The following is a 23,828-nucleotide window of genomic DNA, read 5'->3' on the forward strand; positions in this document are numbered from 1 at the left end:
CATTGATTTTCCTCTTTAAGGTGTTTGGCTCAAATGTTTTGTCCCATAAGCGAAGGCTTTCAAATTGTATAGCCTACCTTTGTTTTTGTCCAGTGGGAATGCTAACAGACAGACCTCTTTGTGTTAAACACCCTCAAGGTGCCTTCACCACATGCACAGATATCCGAGGTGCTCACATCAAACCTCAAAAATCGTAGATCGTAGACGTCGCAAACTAAATCTGAGTAAATTAGATTGGAGAACATCCAATGCAAGTGTTATCTGACTTCAGAAACAAATCAGGTCCATGACTGTGTACAAATTAGACCAAGGATATTTTTTGGGTCTGAAAACACCGGGATTTTCGTTATCATTTGTAATTATTCCCGTCAAGGCGAGCGTGTTGTATTCAACATCTGTGGTTATTTTCACACATGGTGAGCGCGGCCCGGCGTCCAGCCTCAGCCGGTCATCTGAGGACGCTGGGGTGTTTGCTTTAGAGTCGCTCGTGTTTTGATTGAGGTCGAGTCCGGAGGAGCAGCAGGGTCTTAACAGACAGGTCATCAAGGTAGACAAAGGTTGTTAAGTGAAATTCCTGGGCTCCTCCGACAGAAGGAGCGTTTCGCCATATGTTTCAGCTCAAATTCCAGAGGGGGTCTTATACAGTACCTTATCTAGCTCACGCTGTGTCAGGCGGGGGATCTTCACACCCCGCACACCCCTCCCCCGCGACACTCACTGACTTTCAGTGATTTCCCTTTTCAGCATTTACACTTTATTTTGATAGTGCACTTTAGTAACTATAAATAATTTTGCAACTACATGTCAGCTGCATGTCTACTAACTCTCAGAGCAGACCGTTAGGTGTAGGGTTAGTAATAAGCTGACATATACTAGCAAGGTTTCTGATATCAGTATGCAGTATCTGATATCTCATTAAAATAAAGCGTTAAAAGATATTAAGTCTCAGGACTGAGGCTAACCTTCTAATGACTGCTAGTTAGAGACCCGATCTGGCTCTTTAAAGTCAAACAGAAACCTTAGCATCTTAATTATAATCACATTTTCACAAATTTTATATAAAAAAAAAAAAATATATATATATATATATATATATATATATATATATATATATATATATTTATATATTTTTTTTTGGGATTTTGAAATACTGTAAACATGCTTTTTGGACATATAAAGTATCAATTACCTTATGATTTAAATGCCATTAAAAAGTTTGCATAGATTTTAAAAATTGTACATTTTTGCTCAGCAAAGATGCATTCAACTGATCAAAATTAACAGTAAATACTTTAATGTATCAATATTTAATGTATTGACAGTAATGTTCTTTAATATTTGAATTTCTATGTTATATTATATTATCATATTATGTTATGTTATAGTTACTTTACATAAAAGCTATGCTCAGTGTGTCGTAATGCACAGCAGTAATCATACATGTTTCGTACTCACACACACACACACACACACACACACACACACACACACACAGGGTGAACTCTGATCACAGGTCTGACGTTGATGAAATCATATGACTCATGTAGGGCGAGTGCTGAATGAAGCTGGAGTGTAAATGCTCTTTTCATGACTGCGCCGAGTGAGTGTCTGTCTCTCCTGAGCAACACAAGGAAAACATCTGTTCTCAGCTCGGGACATTTCTGCGCTTTATGTGCTCCCTGTGTCCAGGTCAAAAGATCACGGCGCTCTGCTCACAGAACACAACCTGTGGCTGTTTCCTAATGCGAGCTGACAGGCATGAAACGCAGGGAGTTATGTGGACGCCGGTTCAACACTAAAAGCTTTTGTGCGCGTGAGATGTTTCGGACGAAAATAAAAAGAGCTAATGCTTGTACTGTGTGTGTGTGTGTGTGTGTGTGTGTGTGTGTCAAAGTGTCTAGCTATCTGTCTACGATAACTAATAACTATGATATGACAACTATGTTAAAATGCTAGATATTGTTGATGTCATTATCACGCGACATTCAGTACGACAGCGCGCGTCTGTCTGCGAACACGCACTCAGTCGTTTACGGTGTTGTTTACGAAGGGAGCCGTCTGCTCGGCGTCTCCGGGTCAGCGCGCTCCCGAGCACAGTCCGAGCACAGCTTAGCGCCTCGTCTTCCGGTCACGTGAGAGCCGGGCACCAGAGGAGCGTTCACGACGGACACCTTTGTTCAGAGAAGCGGGCTCGGCTTTAATCGCCCCCGCCGAGCGCCTCTCGTCTCCCGCGGTGTCCCCCTGGTCCCGGAGAGGCCCGCGCTCCGAGTCACTGATAAATGAGCAACGATTGTGCTTTGTGTCACCTTCAAGCCTGGGTGTCCCGCAAACGTCGTTTAAGGCTAGGAAGAATACTTTTTAAACCGTAGCGAATAATAAAGATACAGGCTACTGCTAATGATTTTGCTAAGTAGGGTACAGGCTAAATAAAACAAGGATCTAATATAGGCCTGTTACTGTGTCTTTGTAATTGTTTTTGAGACATAGGCCGATAGTAATATTGGGGGGAAAGTCGTTTCTACACCAGTTTTTTCGTTGTAGACTTTTATGTATTTGTGCTTTTCATTAATTGCTTCATGATTGTTTAGCTGATGGCAGGTTTCATTGCGACAACTTATACTAATAATTTAAAAATAATACATTTTTACTTAACCACTGTCACTTACAAAGCGATACAAATCAAGGAACGATTTTACGAATGCGTGTGTAATAATCAAACGATATTTCCGCAAACGGCAACCTTTTATTCTGCAATACGTTTAACGCATCTCATTAACATATTAATCAGCTATTATACAGCAGCTCATCCAATCAGATCTCTTTACCCAATCTACAATCTGATTTTTTTTTTTGTTTAATGGCCTAAATATAAAGGGTGTAAGGAGGCTGTAAGATGGATGCTGTGGTGTTTCCCGCGGGCACCTGCGGGAGACGGGGTCAGTCGGCGGGCGTTCCAGGGGGCGTGGGCAGCGCACAGGCCCCGCCCTCCAGTCCCGCCCCGCCTCATATGAAGAGACCCGTGTGTGCTGAATGGCAGTAGTTCATGTCGCGACTGTCAGAAAGCTTTTCATCCGCTTCGAGCTCGAAGACTGCTGGAAGCAGACCGTGATCCTGAAGGATTCGCGCAGAGACTCAACCCAGAGTTCAGCTAAAGCCTTTGAGTTTGCGGGAGGATCTTTTCAAAATGCCACGCTCATTTCTTGTCAAGAAATATTTCTCCAACAAGAAGCCAAACTACAGTGAACTGGAGAGTCAGACTGGTGAGTGCCGAGAGATACATGTTTATGTCTGTTACTGTATACAATATGAGCAGGCCTGTGTCACATTAAACAGCTTATGATTAGTCAAAACTTAGTGAGCCAAAATCTCAGCCACCTAAAGTTGTCATAACGTCCTGCACCACAGATATTGACATAACCTTTTCCATGCTTTTATCATCCTTCAAAGCATTTTCATATTACCAAAACGTGTTCATTTTTGTTTAGTTTTGGTCATACTTGCTAGTGATTTTTTGACTTAAATTTTTTAATTTAAGTTTTACTAACTTTTAACTAATATACTTCAGCTGTAGTGTTTAATTTAACTAAATGAATATTAAAAAGGTGAGTCATAGCTTCGTCTTTGGGGTATGAGGTAGATCTTTGGTAGATACTAGGCACATGTGACCACAAACCAACTTTTGAGATCTGTACAAGATGCAAATATTTAAAATCTGAGGGTGCAAAAATAATTACATATTGAGAAGAATGTTCAAATTAAGTTCTTAGCAATGCATATTCCTAATCAAAAATTAAGTTTAAATATATATATATATATATATATATATATATATATATATATATATATATATATATATATATATATATATTATTTTTGTAGGAATGTACACATAATATCTTCATGAAACATGTTTTTTACTTAACATCCTAAAGAATTTTAGCATAAAAGAAAAATAATAAATACCTGTGCTACTTATGACTGGTTTTGGAATGTGTTTCTGACAAACCAGAAAGCAGGAAAAAATATCATGCAGTCCAGCAACCCTCTAAAGGGCATCTCTTCTCTCCCCCAGACCAACGCTATGCTGTCTTCCCACAATGCTTCCCCCTGGACGACTTCCCCACCGGAGAAGGCGATTCTGTGGGGCCCAACTATCCCTCCATGCTCGTGTGGACCGCCGGTGCCTTACCCCTGTCTCTCACGGCGCAGTCGCCCAGCAGCCCGTCTCCTTCGAGGCCTCTGGACCTGAGCTCTCAGTCCAGCTCCAGCAGCAGCAGCAGCAGCGGAGAGGAGGACGACTGCCGTACCTCTGACCCTCCCAGCCCGGACCCCGCTGACCGCTTCCAGTGCACCCACTGCGGCAAGACCTGCAGCGGCCCGGCTGCGCTCACACGGCACCAGCTCACGCACTGCACCACGGGGCCGCAGACCACCGTCAGCGCCGCAGGAACCCCCGGCGCCGGCCCCAGAACCGCCTTCCGCTGCAAACACTGTCCCAAAGAATACAACAGTCTGGGAGCGCTCAAGATGCACATCCGCTCACACACGCTCCCCTGCGTGTGCACCACGTGTGGGAAGGCCTTCTCCAGACCCTGGTTACTGCGAGGACACATCCGCACACACACCGGTGAGTGAGCTCATTTTTTTTTCAAACTATGTGGGGAGCAAACTTGGAAAGTTAGGTGTGTAACTCGCCCTGCAAAAACATTTCCAAAAAAAAAAAAAAAAAAGTAAAATTGTAGGCAGAAATAAAACAAGGATATGAAATAGCACACTAAAACGAGCAAAACAAATTAGTATAACTTGGACACAATTGAACAGAAACAAAGAAATGAATTGATAAATCAAGAAGCAAAATACAATCTCATATATTCAGCTTTCATTTAATGCCATAGTTATTTAAAGAATAGATTGAAGATATAATTTTAATTGCTGTTTTTTCCAGTTTTTATTTTGTGTTTGTGTAACTCTTGTATTGAAGATAGCCTTTCATGCTGAAAAATAATATACGTAGAAATAACATTCCCATTCTTGTCAATGGCAGTTGCTTGGCTGGCACATCTATCAGCATAAAGGACGGCCAAAAAGTTATTTCTAGAGACAATGCTTTTATAGAAACCTAGATATACATTACGAAACGCTTCCAAAACGGTGTTTTGAAGATCTCTTTTTGCACAATCCTGTTTTCTATATTACCTGAACTGCATTTAGAGTTAATCTATAGAGGTTATATATATATATGTGTGTGTACTAAAAACGAATCTCTTTTTTTTTCCCGAAGGCGAGCGTCCCTTCTCGTGCCCGCACTGTAACCGTGCGTTTGCGGACCGCTCAAACCTGCGCGCTCACCTGCAGACCCACTCCGAAGTGAAGAAGTACCAGTGCGGGACGTGCTCTCGTACCTTCAGCCGCATGTCCCTCCTGCACAAGCACACGCTGTCCGGCTGCTGTCCGTCTGCCTAGAAGACACGACAGCTGCGGCCCGTCGAGCGAGTGAACGTTCGGACTCGTAGAGAACGTGCAAGGTGCCTTATCTTCGCTTCCGCAAGCCAAAGGAGAGGAGATGTTTTTCTTCCAGTGTTAGTCTTACGCGCAGGTTTCTGTGGCTGGGGAGGGGGCCATCAGACTGGCTCTCGGTGGATTCCCAGGATGCACCTCGGTGCCGGCTGGTCCGGGACTGCGAGGGGGGCAGCTGCTATAAAGCGTGTGTGGTGAGAGGTCATCTCTCAGCGAGATCTCCACAGACACGCGGGGATGTATTGGGACAGCTGTCGCAGCGCGGGCCTGTCGACAAATGCATCGGCTGTATCTCTAGAGCGAAGGCCGAAAAAGCACACCAAAGAGCTGTTTTAATAAGAAGTTCAATCCGACTCTGGAATCCGTCTCTGTAATATGAGCTCGGAGGTATTAAATCATCCTGAATGTTGTTATATTCCTAAAGAAGTTCGTTAGATGTTGTACAAAGTGTCCTCCACCTGAACTGATTCGAGAAAGTTCTTCCGTGAAACCCGTTTCGTCTGGTCGTCTTCAAACGTATTTTTCCCAAAGCCACAATGATGTATGAAGCTGCCTGTCTGCATATTGTTTATATGTCGGACGCATAACGCAAACCAAATGCTATGCAATCCTTTTTTTGGAGCGAAGATGTGTTTTAGTGTATTTCCACTTGCCGTTTTTTCCAATAAAGTAATTTATGTTCTTTGTTTAACAGAAAGGTGTCTTACTTTTGTGTGTTTTTACGAAAGTTACATTTAAATGTAAAGTTATTCCGTATTTATGCACACGTACGTAGCTTTTTATCTTTCGTGATAATCAAATTGCGTTGAGCAGAATGTTCTCGTCGCTCATTTAAATAACTAGAAAAAGAGAGTATAAGCATTTCGCACAGACATGTAGAAGTTCTGGTTATTTTGGTAATATAATGCGATTAAAATCATATCATTCACGCCCGAGCACATTACACAAGATTTGACTTCGAATATGGTTGATAATGGCCAATAATGCTCGCTTAACCGTTCTCAAATCAACCGAATTTTGAAAGAATTGTTGAAAACAAGAAATGCGAATCATTCCTCGAATGCTTGAATTGACATCCAAGGGTCCCCGAATAGATACGGTGCAATAAATATATAGTGTCCACGTCTAGACGCAGTCGGATATTTTGAGTGATGGTCAGAACACCTGCACACGCTTTTTTCTGCTTAGCCTAACGCTAACACAACACTAACCCAGTTTAGCTGACACATGGCCAACAAATGTTCGCCTCTCAGACACTGCAGGTGGAAAGAGACCAAAAGGGAGGCCGAAGACTTAAGAGGAGCGCCAGTCCTCACCATCAAGACCAGTGGATCCAGCTCTGAGCTCCAGAACCTCAATCTGTCGAAAAGATAGATATGGCTCCCCGAGGGGAGATGTAATAAATGTGGGAAATGCCAGCAATCTGCGCTTCCAATGTGGCCAGAGTTTTGAGGTTTTAGGTTCTGTAGACCTCCTCCGCAGCTCACCCTTTCTCTAGGAAGCTGAATCCACAAAGCCCTTGTGACCTGCGCTGACGCCAACCAGTCTTGCTAGAGTAACGATGCACTTCCTCTGCTGATTTGGAGGCTCAAAGCTGTGGGATTTTGGTGGGGGAAGCTAGCTGCAGGGGGAGGGCACGCTTAAAGAGATATTCCAGGCTGAATGCAACTTAAGCTCTATTTAAAGTATCTGCGGCATTCATATCTACAACATCTGTGACCGCTAAAAAATGCTGTACTCCTTAAATGCAGAGCACAATACACGACATGCTGAGAATTTGTTCAATTGTTCCCTTTTAGTTAAGTTGTGGCCTCGTACTAATTCGTGCTCTCATGTTAGTTAATGTTGTAGTTTGTTCTCTTGTGAGTGAGCGCTGGCCCAGGTGAAAAAAGTACACTTCTATAATGTACTCGTTTTGTGCTTTATATACAGAAAATGATTCCTTAGTACTTATTAAGATAAATAAGATCATCTAAATGTACTCCACTGTGATATTTTAGGACACCATATGCTTTTAACACACTCTCTTTGTACTTAAAAAAATGTATTTAGTCAAATGTATGTAGTACACTAAAAGGTTAAGAGTAGACTTGTCAAATAATTTTGTTCTTTAAGATTGGTCAACATTTTAAAACATAGATCTGGAAAAAAAGTGACATTTTTTATATTCAGTCTTTAATCTTATGTCATGGCCATTTCAATTTTGTGAACTTGGTAACTTTCGATGATATATGCAAGGATAAACGAAAGGGATGTGGTGTAAGCTCACAATACAATACCTGGAGAAAGCTTAACATTCCCATTCTCGTAGTTTTTTGGCTGGTATCTATCTACCAGCAGGGACTAACCAGTAAAACCTTCACATGAGGATTGAATAAAGGACTGCTTACTCGAGGCAAATTTTACCAACAGAAAATAAATGCTGACAAGATGTTGCATTCATCCAGAAAAAACTTTAAAAACACATTATGTGCAGGACACCAGGATCATAACCAGGTTGTAAGTGCTACTTTAAAATAGTAAAAGAAGAAACAGGTCCAAGAGACAAAAACATAGAACATTTATTTATTAAAAACTGCATTTAAACTCAAACAGGCTGTTTATCGGCTGATCAAAAGTTTTAAGACCATTGCCTTAAAAAGTTCAAATCAAAACAAAAACATGGATTTCACGCCATTGTTCTTCAGGCAGTAACGCTGTCATGATTTCCTGATGGCAAAGACAAAAGTCTTTCTGTCTTTGAGTGCGTCAGGATTGTTGAGCCCCAACATGCCATCACTGCCGAGGTTAAACTCAGTCAAACATTCATTTCACAATCCCTAAAATATCCTGAGAGCGATGGGACAACAAAGTCAAGTGGTAGACCCCCCAAAAAATCAGCTGCTCTGCGTCGGCTGTCCGTGATGACACAGGCTGATCCTCGACACAAATGAAAGCCTTTCCTGATGCCGACTGGGCCCAATTACCAGAAGACGGCGTCTCTGAGAGAAGGGTTTCAAGAAAACCCTTTAAATGTCTTTAAAGGCCAGATCTCCTCCCATGAGACAATCTTGTCTGTTTGTAATTTGCAAGAGCGCACCAAACAGGACACTGAAAGGTGGAAGAAAGTTTTATTCTCCGATAAAAACATTTTTGCCTGGACAATCCTGATGGCTTCCAACGTTACTGGCATGACAAAGAGATCCTCTGAAGGTGTTTTCCACACTGCTCCATCATGATGTGGTGTGCTTTTTTCTTCAGTGGGATCATGGATCTTCAGGTTGTGCGGTGGAATATGTGGACATGTTGCAGGGTCATCCCTCTCGACTGAGGAGCTTGTCTGAGCGGAAATGACTGGGTCATTTCAACAGTTCAGAACAACCGACTGATGAACCATATTCTTCCAGGTGAAGACATCCTGCTACATCCTTTCGGACCATTCTGTGTGTTCTATAACTTTCTCAACGTTTTCTCCCATCGCTCTCAGGATATTTTAGAGTTTAACCTCGGCAGTGATGGCATGTTGGGGCTCAACAATCCCAACACACTTAACGACAGAAAGACTTTTGTCTTTGCCATCAGGAAATCATGACAGTGTTACTGCCCGAAGAACAATGACATAATAACCATATTTTTCTGCATATTGTAAGGCTATGGTCTTAAACCTTTGATCAGCCGATGAACAGCCTGTTTGAGTTTAAATGCAGTTAGGTTCTGTTTCTTCTTTTGGCATTTTTAAGCTGTACTTACAACCTGGTTATGATCCACCAACGTGAAACATGAATACATGTAATATTTCCCAATATTTAATTACTCATTTAAGGTAGTTTTCATAAAATCTGCAATAACTGTGTCATTTTCTTATACGTATAGAAAAATTAGCATAGTTCATCAAGAAACTGAAACGGAGGTAGGTGTATGCTTGTGCATTTCGATAGCAAGCCAAGAAACTGTCAGGCCGCATGATTGGTGTTCAGAAGACAAAAGTCATTTGGGATTTCGGTTTTGATGTGGTTGGCCTAAACCGGAGACATAAAGTCAGACATAGTAGACGTGGAGGACTGAGCGGCCCCTCAAACCCACGGAGTCATGTTCACACAGAGATGACAACTGTGTGTGGGCGACTGGATGGATGACAGGGGCTGATGTCATTATCTTTCAACCCTCAAAGCGGCACGAATCTGCACGAATGCCCCGTAAAGTCGAAAAATGTACCTGTGAGGGGGTGAGATAATGTGTCTGTAATTGACGGGGGTGTAGGGTGGTATGAGTTGCCTTCTCCTCTTTTTCTCCAGCTGGAACAAACATATCTGAGGGCCCTTCAGCTGCATATATTATATGTCTGTCAGTAATGAAGAGCACATTTGTCAAAGTATTGGTGCGTGAAGTATATAATTTGAAAGCCACAAGGCGCTAATAGAAACACTGGTACAGTTGACCAGCTTGACCTAGTTTAACCTCACTTTTTCCTTTCACTTGGTCTTTGGTTTACTCCTTTCTTCTCTCTGGGCTGAAGGAGCTCATCGGACACAGGAAACGGCTTGTCAGTCACATATAAACACTGGCCTTGCTGCAGAGCTGATAAAAAACATCTGAAGCATCTGGCTAGAGAGAAGGGTCCTGCTAGCTGGAGCCTGAAAATGACAGGAATAGTTTAGCCAAAAATAAAAGTCCTGTCATCGTTTACTCATCCTGAGGTTGGTCCAAACCCAAAGACTTTCTGTGAAACACAAATGGAGATTAGACAGAATTTCCCTATTTTCCACACAGCGGAAAGAGATGGAGCTGTCAAGAAGGGCCATAAAAATCTAATAGAAGTGGTTCATATGGTTCATGCACTTTATTCCAGACTCATATATGACATCTTGGTGTGTGGTACAGATTCGAGTTATTCACCGATCATTAATGACAGGCAATCATGAGACATATAAGAACGAGTGACAAGTTTAATAATACTGACATCTCAATTCGCCCTCGATGCGTCTTGACACGTTTCATGACACTTTAAACTTATAATAACCTTGTAACCTTGTAGTTGAGACCTCTGTAGATCTACCTGCTTTTTTCATTTGGGTAATTAAGTTGAGACCGAGACATGAAAATATGGTTTTATACTACACACTGTCATGTAGCTTTGAAGTGATGAGAAAAAAGTGAACTGTCATTTTTTTGTATGATCTATACCTTCTTTGTCCTAATTCTCTAATCTCATGTGTTTTTGGTCATTTACCCAGCTCTGAGTTCAGTTCCTTTGGAGCCTGTCTAGTTTGAAGTGGGAGAACTGGTCATAGATATTCAGTGCGAAGGCCTTTGGCCTGGCTCTAGTCTCTGTGTTCAGTTGTAGCCGTACATTGCCTTTAAAAGGGCATATTTGAGCAGTGATGTTCATGTCTTTTCATGTTTGAGGTGGTGGTTTAGAGAGCTGAGTCACAGGGATCATGTTTGAGCCAGGAGCTGTTATGATGGTTTGGATTACTAACAGAGTTCTGGGTGACTTTGCTCTTGTGTGGGGATTACCCACATACTTTGGCTTCCGGCTTTCTTTCTCCAACTTTTATTCTTTCTTTCTTTTCTAGATGCAATTCCCCTCTGGAAGCCGGCACTGCTCTCTTTATATCATTTGGTCTTCTTCTTCCCCTTCTGGTTTCCTTAAATGTTCTCTCTCACAATGAACATGAGTTATAGCGGGTGCCTTTCTGTCATCATTTACTCACCCTCTTGTCATTTCCAATCCATAAGTATTCGATTTCTCCCGTTTTTCAATTCTAAAGTCAAAATGCTCCAAAAAGAACATTAAGATATTTTCCAACCTCATAATAACACAAATGTCAAATGTTATGCTGTTTGGAGAGATGACGTGCTATAACTCGTGAGGTTGGAAGTTAATTGACGTTTAAAGTTTGTGTTACCATATTGTGTTATTCCAATGTGGTGTCAATCAAGGCCTTGATTGGCTATGTCTCTCTTCTCTCCACATCATCACATCATCCAGGTGGATGCTACACACTAGTGGTGGCTGAGGAGAGATCCCCGCCAACATGGCATCAAGCAATACACAAAAAAGTGCTATATAAATGCTTCATTCATTCATTCATTCATAATGTGTGAAAATTGTGCTTTATTAAACAAAACTCTGTTTCAGTGTCAGAGTTTTACTGCCTCTAGTATTCATTTCTTCTGGAAAATGCAGTGATATGTACCTGTTGGTACGTATTTTGTGTCTCCAAGTGCACCAAGGTACATTTGTGCTATAAGACCAGGTAAAAGTCATAAATGTCAAAAAGTGAAGTGAAACTTAAGTTTCAAACCTGCTTCAACACACCTGGTTATTGTTTTCTAGTCATCCTGAACACCTTGACTATGTTCGGTCTAGTGTTTATTCATCCCTTTGTCACAGGGTCCATTCCTGCTTCTGGAGGGCCGCTAGGTTCAACACACCTGCCTTTGTACTGCCTAGTGGTCCAAAAGACTGGCTGTGTTTAGCTGATTCAGATGTGTTTAATTAGGCTTTGGAGCTAAACTCTGGTGGGCCTCAAGGAGCAGGATTGAACGCCCCTTTTCGTAACGGAGGGGACAGGCTGAAAGTGGGGTGGTCTAACAGTTTAGGATTTAGGCAACCTTGAACAGAGAAAAACAGATGTTATAGAACAGCAGCACACTGTAGTCTGGTGCCCATGGCTTGTGGCCCAATTTAATCATCTCTGCAAGAGCCAAACAAATTATGTGCCATTCAAAATTACAGGGAGACTGAAGAGAGGGCAGGAAATTAGATGCAAGGGCTTCACTTTATTTTGATGGTCCCGTTAACACATTCTGTTGACTACAACTAACTTTGCTTCTACATATCTATTAATTCTCATTAGAGTTTTAGTAGAAGGTTAGAGTAAGCTGGCATGTATCTGCGAAGTTACTAAAAAAGTATTTTGGTACCATTCACAACTTCTGAACAGAAACGGTCATAATTAATGTACAGTACAGTATACAGTACAGAACCGTGCCTCTCAGTGGAAATGAGCCATTAGTAGACTAGTAGGGTCAGGGTTAGAATAAGTTGACATATATGTAAATAAAGTAGCAGCTCACCTGAGCATGATTTGGTTCATGTCTGCATTGTACACTGGGTATTTCCATAGAGGGCTTGAACGCAAGCACAGTAAAAGCGTTGTTTTGTGCTGTGAAACTGGGGGCGTGTTTATCGCTGTGTGCTGCACCTGCAGAACCAGAGAAAACACCTGCAGTGTCTCTGACTGCGCCACAGGTATTCAGAGCCTCGGGAGGTACTTTGGATGATTTGAAAGGTGCAAGGTGCACTTTTGTTCTGCCCTGAGACCTGCAGCACTTTACAGCTCTATTGTTCTGCCACTTGTGTGAGGCGGAGGTGAAGGAGGCCGCTGTGGGTGTCACACACACTCACTGGCCTTTTCGCTTGCGTCCCGAAGACGGCCTCCAGAATTATAATTGCACCTGCCTGAAATGCACACCCTCTGGCTGCCTTCGTATCTCTTCATCTCACACCCTCTCAGCGCATTCATAAGTCTGAGCAGTCATTTATCTGCGAGTGTGTGCATTTTTGACTAAGATTGGTGTCTTCTTACCGTGACGTATGTCAGCATATTATATTCCTTTTCTAGAAAGCATATGCAGCACTGATCAGTTCAAGGTTCTGATGGGATTACAAATTTCACGAAGCATATGGGAAAACTTAATTACACACACACACACACACACAAACACAGCATATCCAATCTCTTTTCAGAGATATCAATAGAAACTTCTAGGTCTATTTTGTTATCCTTATAGGGTAAATGTTGGATTAGATGAAGTGTACTTTAAGAAACCCAGTGTGGAACAAAACCCACAACTTTTTTAATATGGAAATCAAGTGCAAATTAAGAATGTAGTTTAGGCCCTGTCCCAAATGGCACACTTCTTGTGACATATGTGTGTCTTTTTAGATTTCAGAAGGTTGCTCAGAAGCCCTTCTTTGGCCTCTATGTGCCTCTATGGCCTCATCGTGTCATGAAAGGATGGATTCGGAGGAAATCTGTGAGGGCTTTAGGGTGTCATTTGGGACATGGCCTTGTGGACGGTGCACAAGTAACCTCATTTTGAGTCTTGGCTTGTGATCTGTTCCCGATTCTGTATCTCAATGCTTACTGTCAAAAATAAAGGCAGAAACAATAAAGGTCTCCTGCTTCTCATATATAAGTTCCAGAAGAGAGCTAATAAAATGTGCTCAGTTGTGAACGTTTTTTAACTGCAATGTGAGCTAAAGCAGCCAAATTTATTTATTTGATATATTGAAACCTTGATAAACCATTTTGGAGATTCACCATTCACCCACGTGGATGGGTTCATAGCTCTCTTATTTATTTTTGACAACAGTTTCCAAAGATTGAAGGAATTTCCGGAGAAAGTGTGTTCACTCTGAGTGTAGTGTTTGGAGAGCTGGGGGTCCCAGCACAGAAGGCACAGACAGGTGGATGGAGACGAGACAGAAGGTGCCTGTGACCTCTGGATGTGGTCAGGTGGGTCCACACCTGTCTCCTTACTCCGACTAAAGATTCCGGTTACATAAGACACACTGGATATCTTGAGGGAATTTTAAGGGATCATAGAAACACTTTCATCCAGAGGCCATTGATTACGTTTTTTTTTTTCGTACATTCAGTGCTTCAAAGTACTAACAAACAGTGAGTCACATAAAAATGAATCAATTTCACCTAAAGCCTTTATTCTTATTACAGGTACACTTCAGCATACTTTAATATGCATTCAAAGATTGTACTTAGGTGCAATATGGATGCAATTTTTTCAAATACTGCGCTCATTTTCTGTTAAATATGGTTTAAAAGTATTGTACTGACATTTACGGTAAACTAAAATAGAGACATTTGCATATCATGTGTTTACATATTTTTGTAACGATGAATTTTAAATATGGTGCAGTTTAAGAAACAGTCATGATGAAAGTACACTAATAGTGATTAAAACCTATTATATTGTGTATTTTTTCACGTTCAAGAATGTAAGCACACTTTCTATTGAATTAAGCCTTTCTTTTTCACAACATGTCGTAAACATGCCAACGTTCAGCCCTGAAATCAAACGTTGCATGCGTTTAACGTGCATCTTACTTTCACTGAAAGGAATCGAGGTGTTTCTAATACATGCAAGCACACGGAGATCAGTGAGCTGTGACAGACAGTGACCTGCCAGCTTGGTCTGAGGTCTCTACAGCTGTCGCTCTGTAACTCTAGATATCAGTCCACCTGAGCAGCCCGTGGAGCCAAAACAACAGAGGCCCAGCTCCGTCCTGCTGAAGGGGGTCGTCACGCAGGTATGTGTGGATAAATCAGACAAGCTCACTCCACGACCTGTTGACTTTTAGCCTTTACTTCTTCCAGACTGAAAGGACTTCTTATCTTAATCTGATTTCACACTGCTCCATTAGCAGGGGGACGTTTTAAGCTTACAAGGCTGTAGCTGAATTTCTCAGTGTAAAATGATTGTGAATTGTTGGGTGCTTCTCATGTAGTTTTGATTCACATTCGCTCAGAATGCTGATTTATTAAAAAGAATAAACTGATTCATAAATTAATAATTTACTATGTGCATTGCTATCACAAAGCCAGGATGTTTCCTTCAGAAATCATTATAATATGCTAACACGCTATATTTCTGATTATTTATATATCATGATTATTTTTAAGCTGCTTTACATTGGTGTAAAAAAATATTTTTGAATGTTTTTCTTTGATGATCGGAAATAAAAAAAAAAACAGCATATAGCAATCTCATGTAACATTAAAAATGTCTTTCTGATCAATTTTAATGCATTCTTGAAAAATAAAAAAAAAACAAAAAAAAAATAGGTCTATTAAAAAAAACCAAAAACAAACGCGTACTGATCCCAAACTAAAGAAATATAAAGCCTTTTTAAGAAACATTGTAGTAACAGTAAAAATCAACATACACATTTATACAGAAGTAAGTTAAAAATATTACCATTTATTTCAAAAAGTGTCTGAAAACGTCGCACAGGCGTAGCAGAAAAACCACAGGTGTCCCGATACTGCCATTTTGGGCAGTGCTTATCTAATAAAACTTCACAAAGAGGTTATTTAGCTTCAAAATACTTTGGTTTGATCCTTTACATTAACGCATTCAAACATTGATAATGTGAAACACTAGGTGCACAGGCGCAAATGAAGAAAAACTGGCGATGTATTGTCCTCGAGTAGCTCTTAATTTTTTTTCCGAGGACTTCATGTGCAGTTTAATTACGAGCGCTGAGATCCTAAAATACCCCGTGAGCCAGACCATGAAGGCCACATCAGTGAGCCAAAGCCAGCACACGTATATTAGAGGCTTTCTAACCCAGAGCAGAGATCAGAGCGCAGCTCGTGTGGCTCTGCATGTGTGGCATTATAAAAACTGCGTGTTACTGAATATTACGCGCACGTAGCGTATACAGCGTGTGTGTGTGTTTGCTGGAAGCGCACGTTCTGTGCGTGTCTGATAGGCAGGTTGCACTCAGATGGTTTCGGGTCAGCACCCAGATGCTACGTTGTACATCAACCTGACGCGGTACCCGAATTGTTTATCAAACGAAATGTCGTATGTTAAAATGTATTAATGTGATAATTGCTGCATGGACGCAGACTCACAGAGGGAAAAGAAAAAAGTGATAATCGTTTAAAAATATCTCCGACGTGCTCCAGGCGTGAATCCCAAGAAGCTAACTTGAGGATAATGAGGTTTTATCAATACAGTCTCTCGTTTGTGCACATGGAGACACACACTCACGCTCAAGTCACTGCTTTAAAGCTGGTTTTGGGGGGTTTTGAGAAAAAACTCCCTCCTACAGAGACCGCTGAGAGAATTCCCACACACACACACACACACACACACACATGCGGCGGCTCGGCTCCAGAGACCCCCGCCTCCAGCGTGTAAGCCTTTCCAGATGTGCTCACATCCGTCCCACTGCTGAGAGACGCCACGAAAGACACACACACCACATTTAAATGAACGTCAACAGGCAGAGAATAACGTCAACAGTGTAAAGAGCCTTAGTAAACGTAATAAAGATGGAAATCATATTAGTTGCTTTTCTTTTTACACAATATCACAATTAAGCGAACACCGGTCATTTCAGTAAGTATAAATCATTTCACTACTTTGGTTTCATTGGGTGTTTTCTTAAAAATAAAAGAAAAAAAAAATATATATTTTCATGCTATTGCACAAGTCAAGTTATAATAAATAATATAAGCCTGAACAAAGCAAATGCTAGGGAAAAAGAAAAGCATATATATACTGTATATATATATATATATATATATATATATATATATATATATATATATATATATATATATATATATATATATATATATATATATATATATATATATATAGCAGTACACTTTAACTTTATTTCAAAGACAACAGAAGCAATGATGAAAATATTAAAACATTAAAAATCATACTTAAGAGCTAACAGCAATCAATATTTATTCATTTATTGCAAGTAATGTGCCATTAAACATTACATTTAGTCCACACTTAAGTAGCCTAAATTCTTTTAAGATATATTATTTCCATAACAGGTTCTGTAATAAGTACACAAGAACAAACTGTATGACAACAAACACTATTACTTCACGTCTCTGGAGAAAAAAAGCATGTTCCTTTGGGACAACGTGAGCATGTTCGTGTGTTAATGAAGTGTGTCTCATGTTATTTAGCTAGTTAGCATTACTGATTTTCACAGCAATGTTAACAGGCTAAATACAGTCTTTCACAGAGGTGCTAAATGAGCAGCAAACAGCTAATTAGCTTATTCGTGCTCAGCTATCCAGTTCAAAGAGCTCTGTGTGTGTGTGTGTGTGTGTGTGGGGTGGGAGACAAGTGTTGTTACAATCAAGAAGTTATTGTCTTCTAAAGTTCCCTACACCTCATCTCCTCTCAACACACACCCACACCCACACACACACACTCTTTAAGGACCCTCATGCCTCAACAGGTGCTGGGTAGAAACACTTTTAAAAGGAAAGGGAGGGAGAGAACATCTGTTATAAAGACCTCCCATGCAATGTTTACAAGAACAGCACATTATAGAACTATATTTTTATACAGTGCTATTAAGGAATGTTAAAAGTGTAATAAAAAGTCATTCTATTGAATTAGACACCTCAGTAACACACCTTCACATGAGGAGGAGTGAAAATGCAGGGCTTGCCATCTCTCTCTCTCTCTCTCTCTCTCTCTCTCTCTCTCTCTCTCTCTCTCTCTCTCTCTCTCTCTCTCTCTCTCCTTTGACTCCTTTCAGGAGGTTGTGGAGCCAGAGAGACTGTGACCCCCTAATGAGTGAATGACACACACACCCACACACACACACACACACACTGATGCATTGTTTTTTGTGTATTTTACGAGGGCTTTCTATAGACATTTTATATGCACTGTACTATCTATCTCCAATAACACGTTTTCTCATATTCACCAAAAAAATTTCATAAATATAATGCACAAAACATACATTTTTTGTGTCTTGGCTGAGAGCGTAACATGAGCGATCAGCATGGATGCCGACGTAAAGAACTGAAAGAATGGATACTGCAGCACAGAGATGTTTGTGCTTTGAAGAGCTCCTTCATCAGGGTGCAGGAATCTTCTAGCCCGAGGACGAGGAGCTGTGAATGCTTTTATGGTATGAGGACTGCTGGAGGAAAAATGAGTCCAGGGGAATTCTGTCAGCTGGAATAGAGGTGGGATCATACTTCATTTCTCCTCGTTTAATCATAAATCGCATTCAATTTAACATAACATTCAGTTCCAGTAATCACGCAATATGCATAATCGCTCTCCCTGTTTTTCAGAGACAGTGATGAGAAATAAAACGTAGGCTTTTTACGCGTTTTATTTTTGAAGCATGCAATTTAGGGTTGTGAACCAATGTGCCCTTGAGCGAATCACTTATCCCCAGCTTCCCCCGGGGGGGTCTGTTTCTGCTATTAGCGTACTGTAATACTCTCCGGGTTAAAAAAGTGTCTGTTAAATAGCGAGCACCCAATAGGGAGAGAGATAGAGAGGCTGAGATTAGGGTAATCAGTCCATCAGAGAGATTGATGGAGAAGACATGCGGAGTTTAAGGAGGACCTTAAGTGAGCGGTCTGGCAAAACGGCAAGTGCAGTGGAGCAGGGGCTGCTGGGTAAGGCACCTTGCAACAGCTGGTCTCAATTATCCACCCAGGGGTCGAGGGACGCATGGGGCTGTGGGACGGGAGGGGGGGGTTCAGAGACCACTGGCGCCAGGAGAAGAGCAACAGGTCAGGAAAGATGGAGATTATAAAAATACTAGCAGCCAATTGGCCCCTAAAAGAGAAAACAGATACCGTGTGTGTGGGGTTTGTTGAGGCCGAGCCACAGCGTTACAGAGGAGGAGCCGAAGGGTGGACATTTTATCTCCACTTCCTGTAGAAAACTAAATTTAGAAGCCGAGAGAATGAGAAAGACAAAGAGCTACGGAGACACAAAATACAGCACAAAAGTTGGGGTACAACCAATACAGGACTATATTTTATACATATCTTCTCTGTTGTGAAAGAAAGACATTCGTTCCTAACCGTTTCCATGCTGAAATCTCGGATGACTAGACTAGTGATTTATCTCTATTGAATACTCAAAATAGTTGTGTCTGGGACTCCCTGAGCCTGGAGACCGTAGCGAACAATGTGGATTTTTAAAGACGTGTGATATGAACAAACAGTGGCCGTCTCAGTTGAAAACAGTTGAGGTTTTGACTCGGAAATGATATTCCCTATGTTTTCAGCTTTGGGTCATTAAAGCACCCATAGAAAAACGCCTCAGAAAAGTCGGTTGACGCTGATGTTTTGTACCTAATGCATTTTCCAGATACATGGATTTCTAAATGATCTGGATTACTGAATTACTGAACACCAGAGTAGTGTACATCTGTAAGGCTTTCGCGCGCTTCATTAGCAATGAAAACATAGCGTATAGTGCCCTCTGCTGGACTGCTCTTCATATGATGGGGTCTTAAAAGTCTTAACTCTATGCTTTACCTATCGATCTGAATCAACTCAAAAAATTGCCAGTTTACATATTTGAATGAATTAGGGTGACTTCAGATAAACGTGTCAAAAGTTAGATCAGATAATTTTTTTTTGTATAAAATATGTGATTATTTACTAACAAAACAAAATAAAATATAAAATATCATACAAAACGAATTATTATAAATTAGTTACCACCAGTTATGTAACAAATAGTTTTAGATGACAAAATGTAAATGACTAATGAAATATATTAATTAAACTATATGCTATTATACGTGGTGCAATGACGTATCAACAATTGCAAAATAAAACCTTATGTTAATTCATATTAATAAATGATCTTAACAATATTTAATTTAATTGATTGTGTGAACGCACGCAAACAATGACATATATTTTTTTAAAACCAAACATAATTTAATGGGTAGAATTCTACGGCGATTCGATTCGAATTCATGGAACGCCCGCATAATGCGCCGATGACGTCACAAGGCGCGAGGACGACGGGGATCAAGTTCTGAGTCCAGAGAAGAGGATTTCTGAAGTCTGTACAGAAACACAAACACACACCATGTTCAGACAGCTCTCCTTCGCTAAAACTTCGTTTCCGCCGTGGAGAACTACAGGTCAGAGCCTTAAAACCTCGATAACGTTGATGAACACAAACTTGCCTCATTCCCGAGGCCTGTGATAATGAAAATATTTTTCCCAAATTACAAAATTCTCACCTCAGTATATAATTACAGAGCGTCTGTAATTGGCGTCTGTTCTATTTACTCTATTATAGATAAGCAACCAAACATGAAGAAAAAGAAAGGCATTCGTGCTTTCTTCAAAAGAACGTGGCTGGCTGTAAAACGCGCCATCGGCGGCGGCGGCGGCAAAGTTTCGCCTGATCGGTCTGGTCCACTTGGTCTTGAGCCAACAGATCCATCCAGCCTCGAGCCAACAGCTCTCCAGGATCCAGTTGATCTGCAGCCTGGCCCGTTCATGCTTGTTCCATGTCCGTCCAGTCTCAGGCAGATTTCTTTCGCAACACATGAGCCAAGTTCCACAAGTCCATTTGCCTCCCTATATGAAATGGGACGGAGACTGGGAACAGGAGGTTTTGGTACTGTGTTTCAGGGGACTCGCACATCTGATGGCCAACAGGTGGAGCCGCTTTCACAGCATTTGTTCACTTTCCCATATATTAATATCTAGCGTTTTGATTGAAACAAGTGTGAAATAGATGACAGACCACATATTGTCATTAACACAAATTCCTGATTCACGATTGGTAACGTTTTTTTCTCTTTGCAGGTTGCCATCAAGATCATCCCTAAGTATAAGGAGGATGATTATATCGCTATTGTAAGTTGGCAAAACGCATTACTACCTTCAAAAGATAATACATTAAATATATAAACCTAACCTTCTCTTGATTTTTCTCTAGCCTGGCTATTCCAGCGCATTGCTTGTAGAGGTGGCTCTAAATCTGCGGGTCAAAAAGTCTCCAATAAGCCCCAACATCGTCCAGATGCTGGACTGGTTCGAAGAGTCAGATTCTCACATCCTGATCTTGGAGTATCCGCAGCCCTGCGTGACGCTGGACAGTTTCCTGAAACTCAACTCAAACCGTTGTTTAGATGAAGATCAAGCTCGTCGCTTTATGCTCCAGGCAGTTGTTGCAGCCAAACACTGTATGGACCGCGGCATCGCTCATAACGACATCAGGGCGGATAACATCCTGATCAATACAGACACGCTCCAGCTCAAACTGATAGACTTTGGCTGTGGAGGACTCATCGAGGGGTGTGACGATGAAGACGTTCCATGGAGAGGTGAGTTAGCTTATCATTATAGAAATGTTTGCTAAACCCTGAAACTTTTTCGCTTGGTTGGACAGGACATGTGGTGCCGGAGCTTTATGTGGCGCACAGATACGCTCTGAGTGAGACGGTGTTGTCTCTGGGCAACCTCCTGCACAGGATGGTGATCGGTCGGTCTGCTCTAGAAAACGATCCATGGTTTAATTCCAGCCGCTGCTCAAACGGTGAGCCGATAACACGCACATAAAGCCTTGTAGTTGAAACACGGTCGGAAGTAATACACAAGACCGTACGTGATCACACGGTCATAAAGAACATACGTGAATAACCTTTTGTCAAAACTTGCACAGAGTGTCAGGATCTGATACGCCTCTGCATGAGATACAACCCAGAAGAGACACCAACATTAGAGCAGCTGTTAGAACATGAATGGTTTAAGCAGGGAGATGAACAGGAGTAGCTCAGGAGTCAGGTAACATCCTGTCTGAGGTAAATCAGGTGATAGAAAACAACATTTTTAATGATTTATTTTGATTTATTTAGTAAGCAGACAAGGAAACATTTCATGAAGGACAATCTCAATCAATCAAAAAAAATAAAATAAAAAATAGGGGAACAAATGTAATGAAAAAGCAAAGCACAATGTAAAGAAAGCACAGCAAAAATATTTATTCACACTGATGCCAAGCATATAACATTTTGCCAGAATTATTACTGTTCCTTCGTACTATATTGGATATTATAGTAAGTTTCCAGATGAGGCTTCAGAAGCTCAGTGGTAAATTTACTACGAAAAAATGATAAAATAATGAAAAATGTTTAATAAATATTAGTTAAAAAAATAATAAAAATAAAGTTTTTATTCATTATCATATTTCAAACAGTGCTGTGAAATTATGATAAAAAAAAAAAAAAAACTATCTATTTTCTATCTATTCTCTTTTGCCTTGCTCGGTTTGTGCCGTTTTTCAGTCTCTGCGTAACAATAGTAGTAAGGCCTTCCTCTGTGTATACGTATCCTTATGTAAGGATGAGGCGGAAGCCGGAGTAGAATCCATGCGCGGTCGTTTATTAAGGATTAGACAATAAACGGTGTGATTAGGCAGGCAGAGAGACAGCGACGCAGAGGCATGTACAAGGAGGAATCCAGGAGGCAAAGGTCAAAAGGTAAGTGATGGGTCAATACCAGAATCACAGTCCAATCAGGCAAATGATAGACGGGGACAAATCCAAGAGACGGAAAGCTCAAACGGGAAACTTGGTAGAATGCTCTGTAAGGCAGGTATACCGGCAATACTTCTCTTGGAGCGCATGGAGGTCCTCTGGATATAAAGCCCTCAAACAGGAAATGAGCGTGGAAGGAGACGGAGCACAGCTAGCACTCGGGTGAGGGCTCCTTCTGCTGGCTAGGCATTACACCTTACAAGTACAATTGCCGCTGGCTCTGACAGAGACACGATTCGCTTTGTTATATTTAACAGGTCATATAGTTCTGGCACAAAGCACAAAGCTATGTTTCTTTGCCTATTCATTTTGCAGCAGCGGCACGCTGACAGAAACGAATGTGAGGATGTTGCAGTCTCTGCGATCCGGCAGCAGCTTTGGGAACCCTCCCAATTAGTGAGGTGGAAACAGGTTTGTAAAACCCATTCTGCTTCATTTGTATTTTTTTACGGGCTATAAATTTAGCCGATTTTGAGTTTCTGCCTGTAGGTCGGTATAAGATGAGCCAAACAGTAATCAGAGAGTTCTAGACTCGCTTGTGGGACAGAGCGATATGCTTCCTTTATCGTTCTCGCTCATCAGATTTTAAGCCGAGGAGCTGGGAACGCCATATTGTAGTAGTCTGACTTGGCTTCATTCATCACAGTGATCCTGAATATCCATCAGTGTTCTGACATTCCACGCTCCAATCTTAATATGTACTTGATTTTTACCCCAAGTCGGATGTCCAGGAGTAAGGTCACCTTTCGATCAGGACGACTGTTCTAGGCCCTTCCCAGTTCATACGGCTGCTCCGACATCCAAGAGCTCTGCCGATTGGTCTGCTATACCTTGTGTCAGAGCAGGATGACCGCTTGACCTTGGCCACCTGGATGTGACCCCGATGCCATCCAGCACCTCCCACCGTCACACCTCGCCCATGGCTCCAAGACTCATGTAGATGTTCCTGGGCTGGACGTTCAGAGCCAAAAGTTGCCCGGACTTCACATCTCTCCTCTCGGCTAATTTCAATCCTGCAATATAACAAATAAAAGTCTTTTCCATCTTGTGAAATGAATTCCGCCGTGTCAATTACAGCACAGGCTCAACCTAGTCGTTAGGTATAAAATAACCCAGTGTTGGGAAAAGCTGGATTTATTCAAAGAGAAAGGTATTTGTCTTTTAATAAAACCTATACTCTTCCGATGCGCTTTTTCTCATTAAAGTGTGT

General features: G+C 41.3%; 2 protein-coding genes across 2 annotated transcripts; both read left to right on the top strand.

The window, feature by feature from the left end:
• Positions 1–2,359: 2,359 nt before the first annotated feature.
• snai1b (snail family zinc finger 1b) lies at positions 2,360–6,205 on the top strand. Its single transcript, XM_043224101.1, has 3 exons — positions 2,360–3,260; positions 4,073–4,627; positions 5,282–6,205. The coding sequence occupies exons 1-3, from the start codon at positions 3,185–3,187 to the stop codon at positions 5,461–5,463; spliced, it is 813 nt and encodes a 270-aa protein (XP_043080036.1). The 5' UTR covers positions 2,360–3,184; the 3' UTR covers positions 5,464–6,205.
• Positions 6,206–20,897: 14,692 nt separating this feature from the next.
• On the top strand, positions 20,898–23,629 carry LOC122328880 (serine/threonine-protein kinase pim-3-like). Its single transcript, XM_043224942.1, has 3 exons — positions 20,898–20,936; positions 21,019–21,406; positions 21,472–23,629. Exons 2-3 carry the CDS (start codon positions 21,103–21,105, stop codon positions 21,639–21,641), a joined length of 474 nt encoding a protein of 157 aa, XP_043080877.1. The 5' UTR covers positions 20,898–20,936; positions 21,019–21,102; the 3' UTR covers positions 21,642–23,629.
• Positions 23,630–23,828: the final 199 nt, after the last annotated feature.

The sequence above is a fragment of the Puntigrus tetrazona genome, chromosome 23, assembly GCF_018831695.1.
Source record: "Puntigrus tetrazona isolate hp1 chromosome 23, ASM1883169v1, whole genome shotgun sequence".
Taxonomy (NCBI): domain Eukaryota; kingdom Metazoa; phylum Chordata; class Actinopteri; order Cypriniformes; family Cyprinidae; genus Puntigrus; species Puntigrus tetrazona.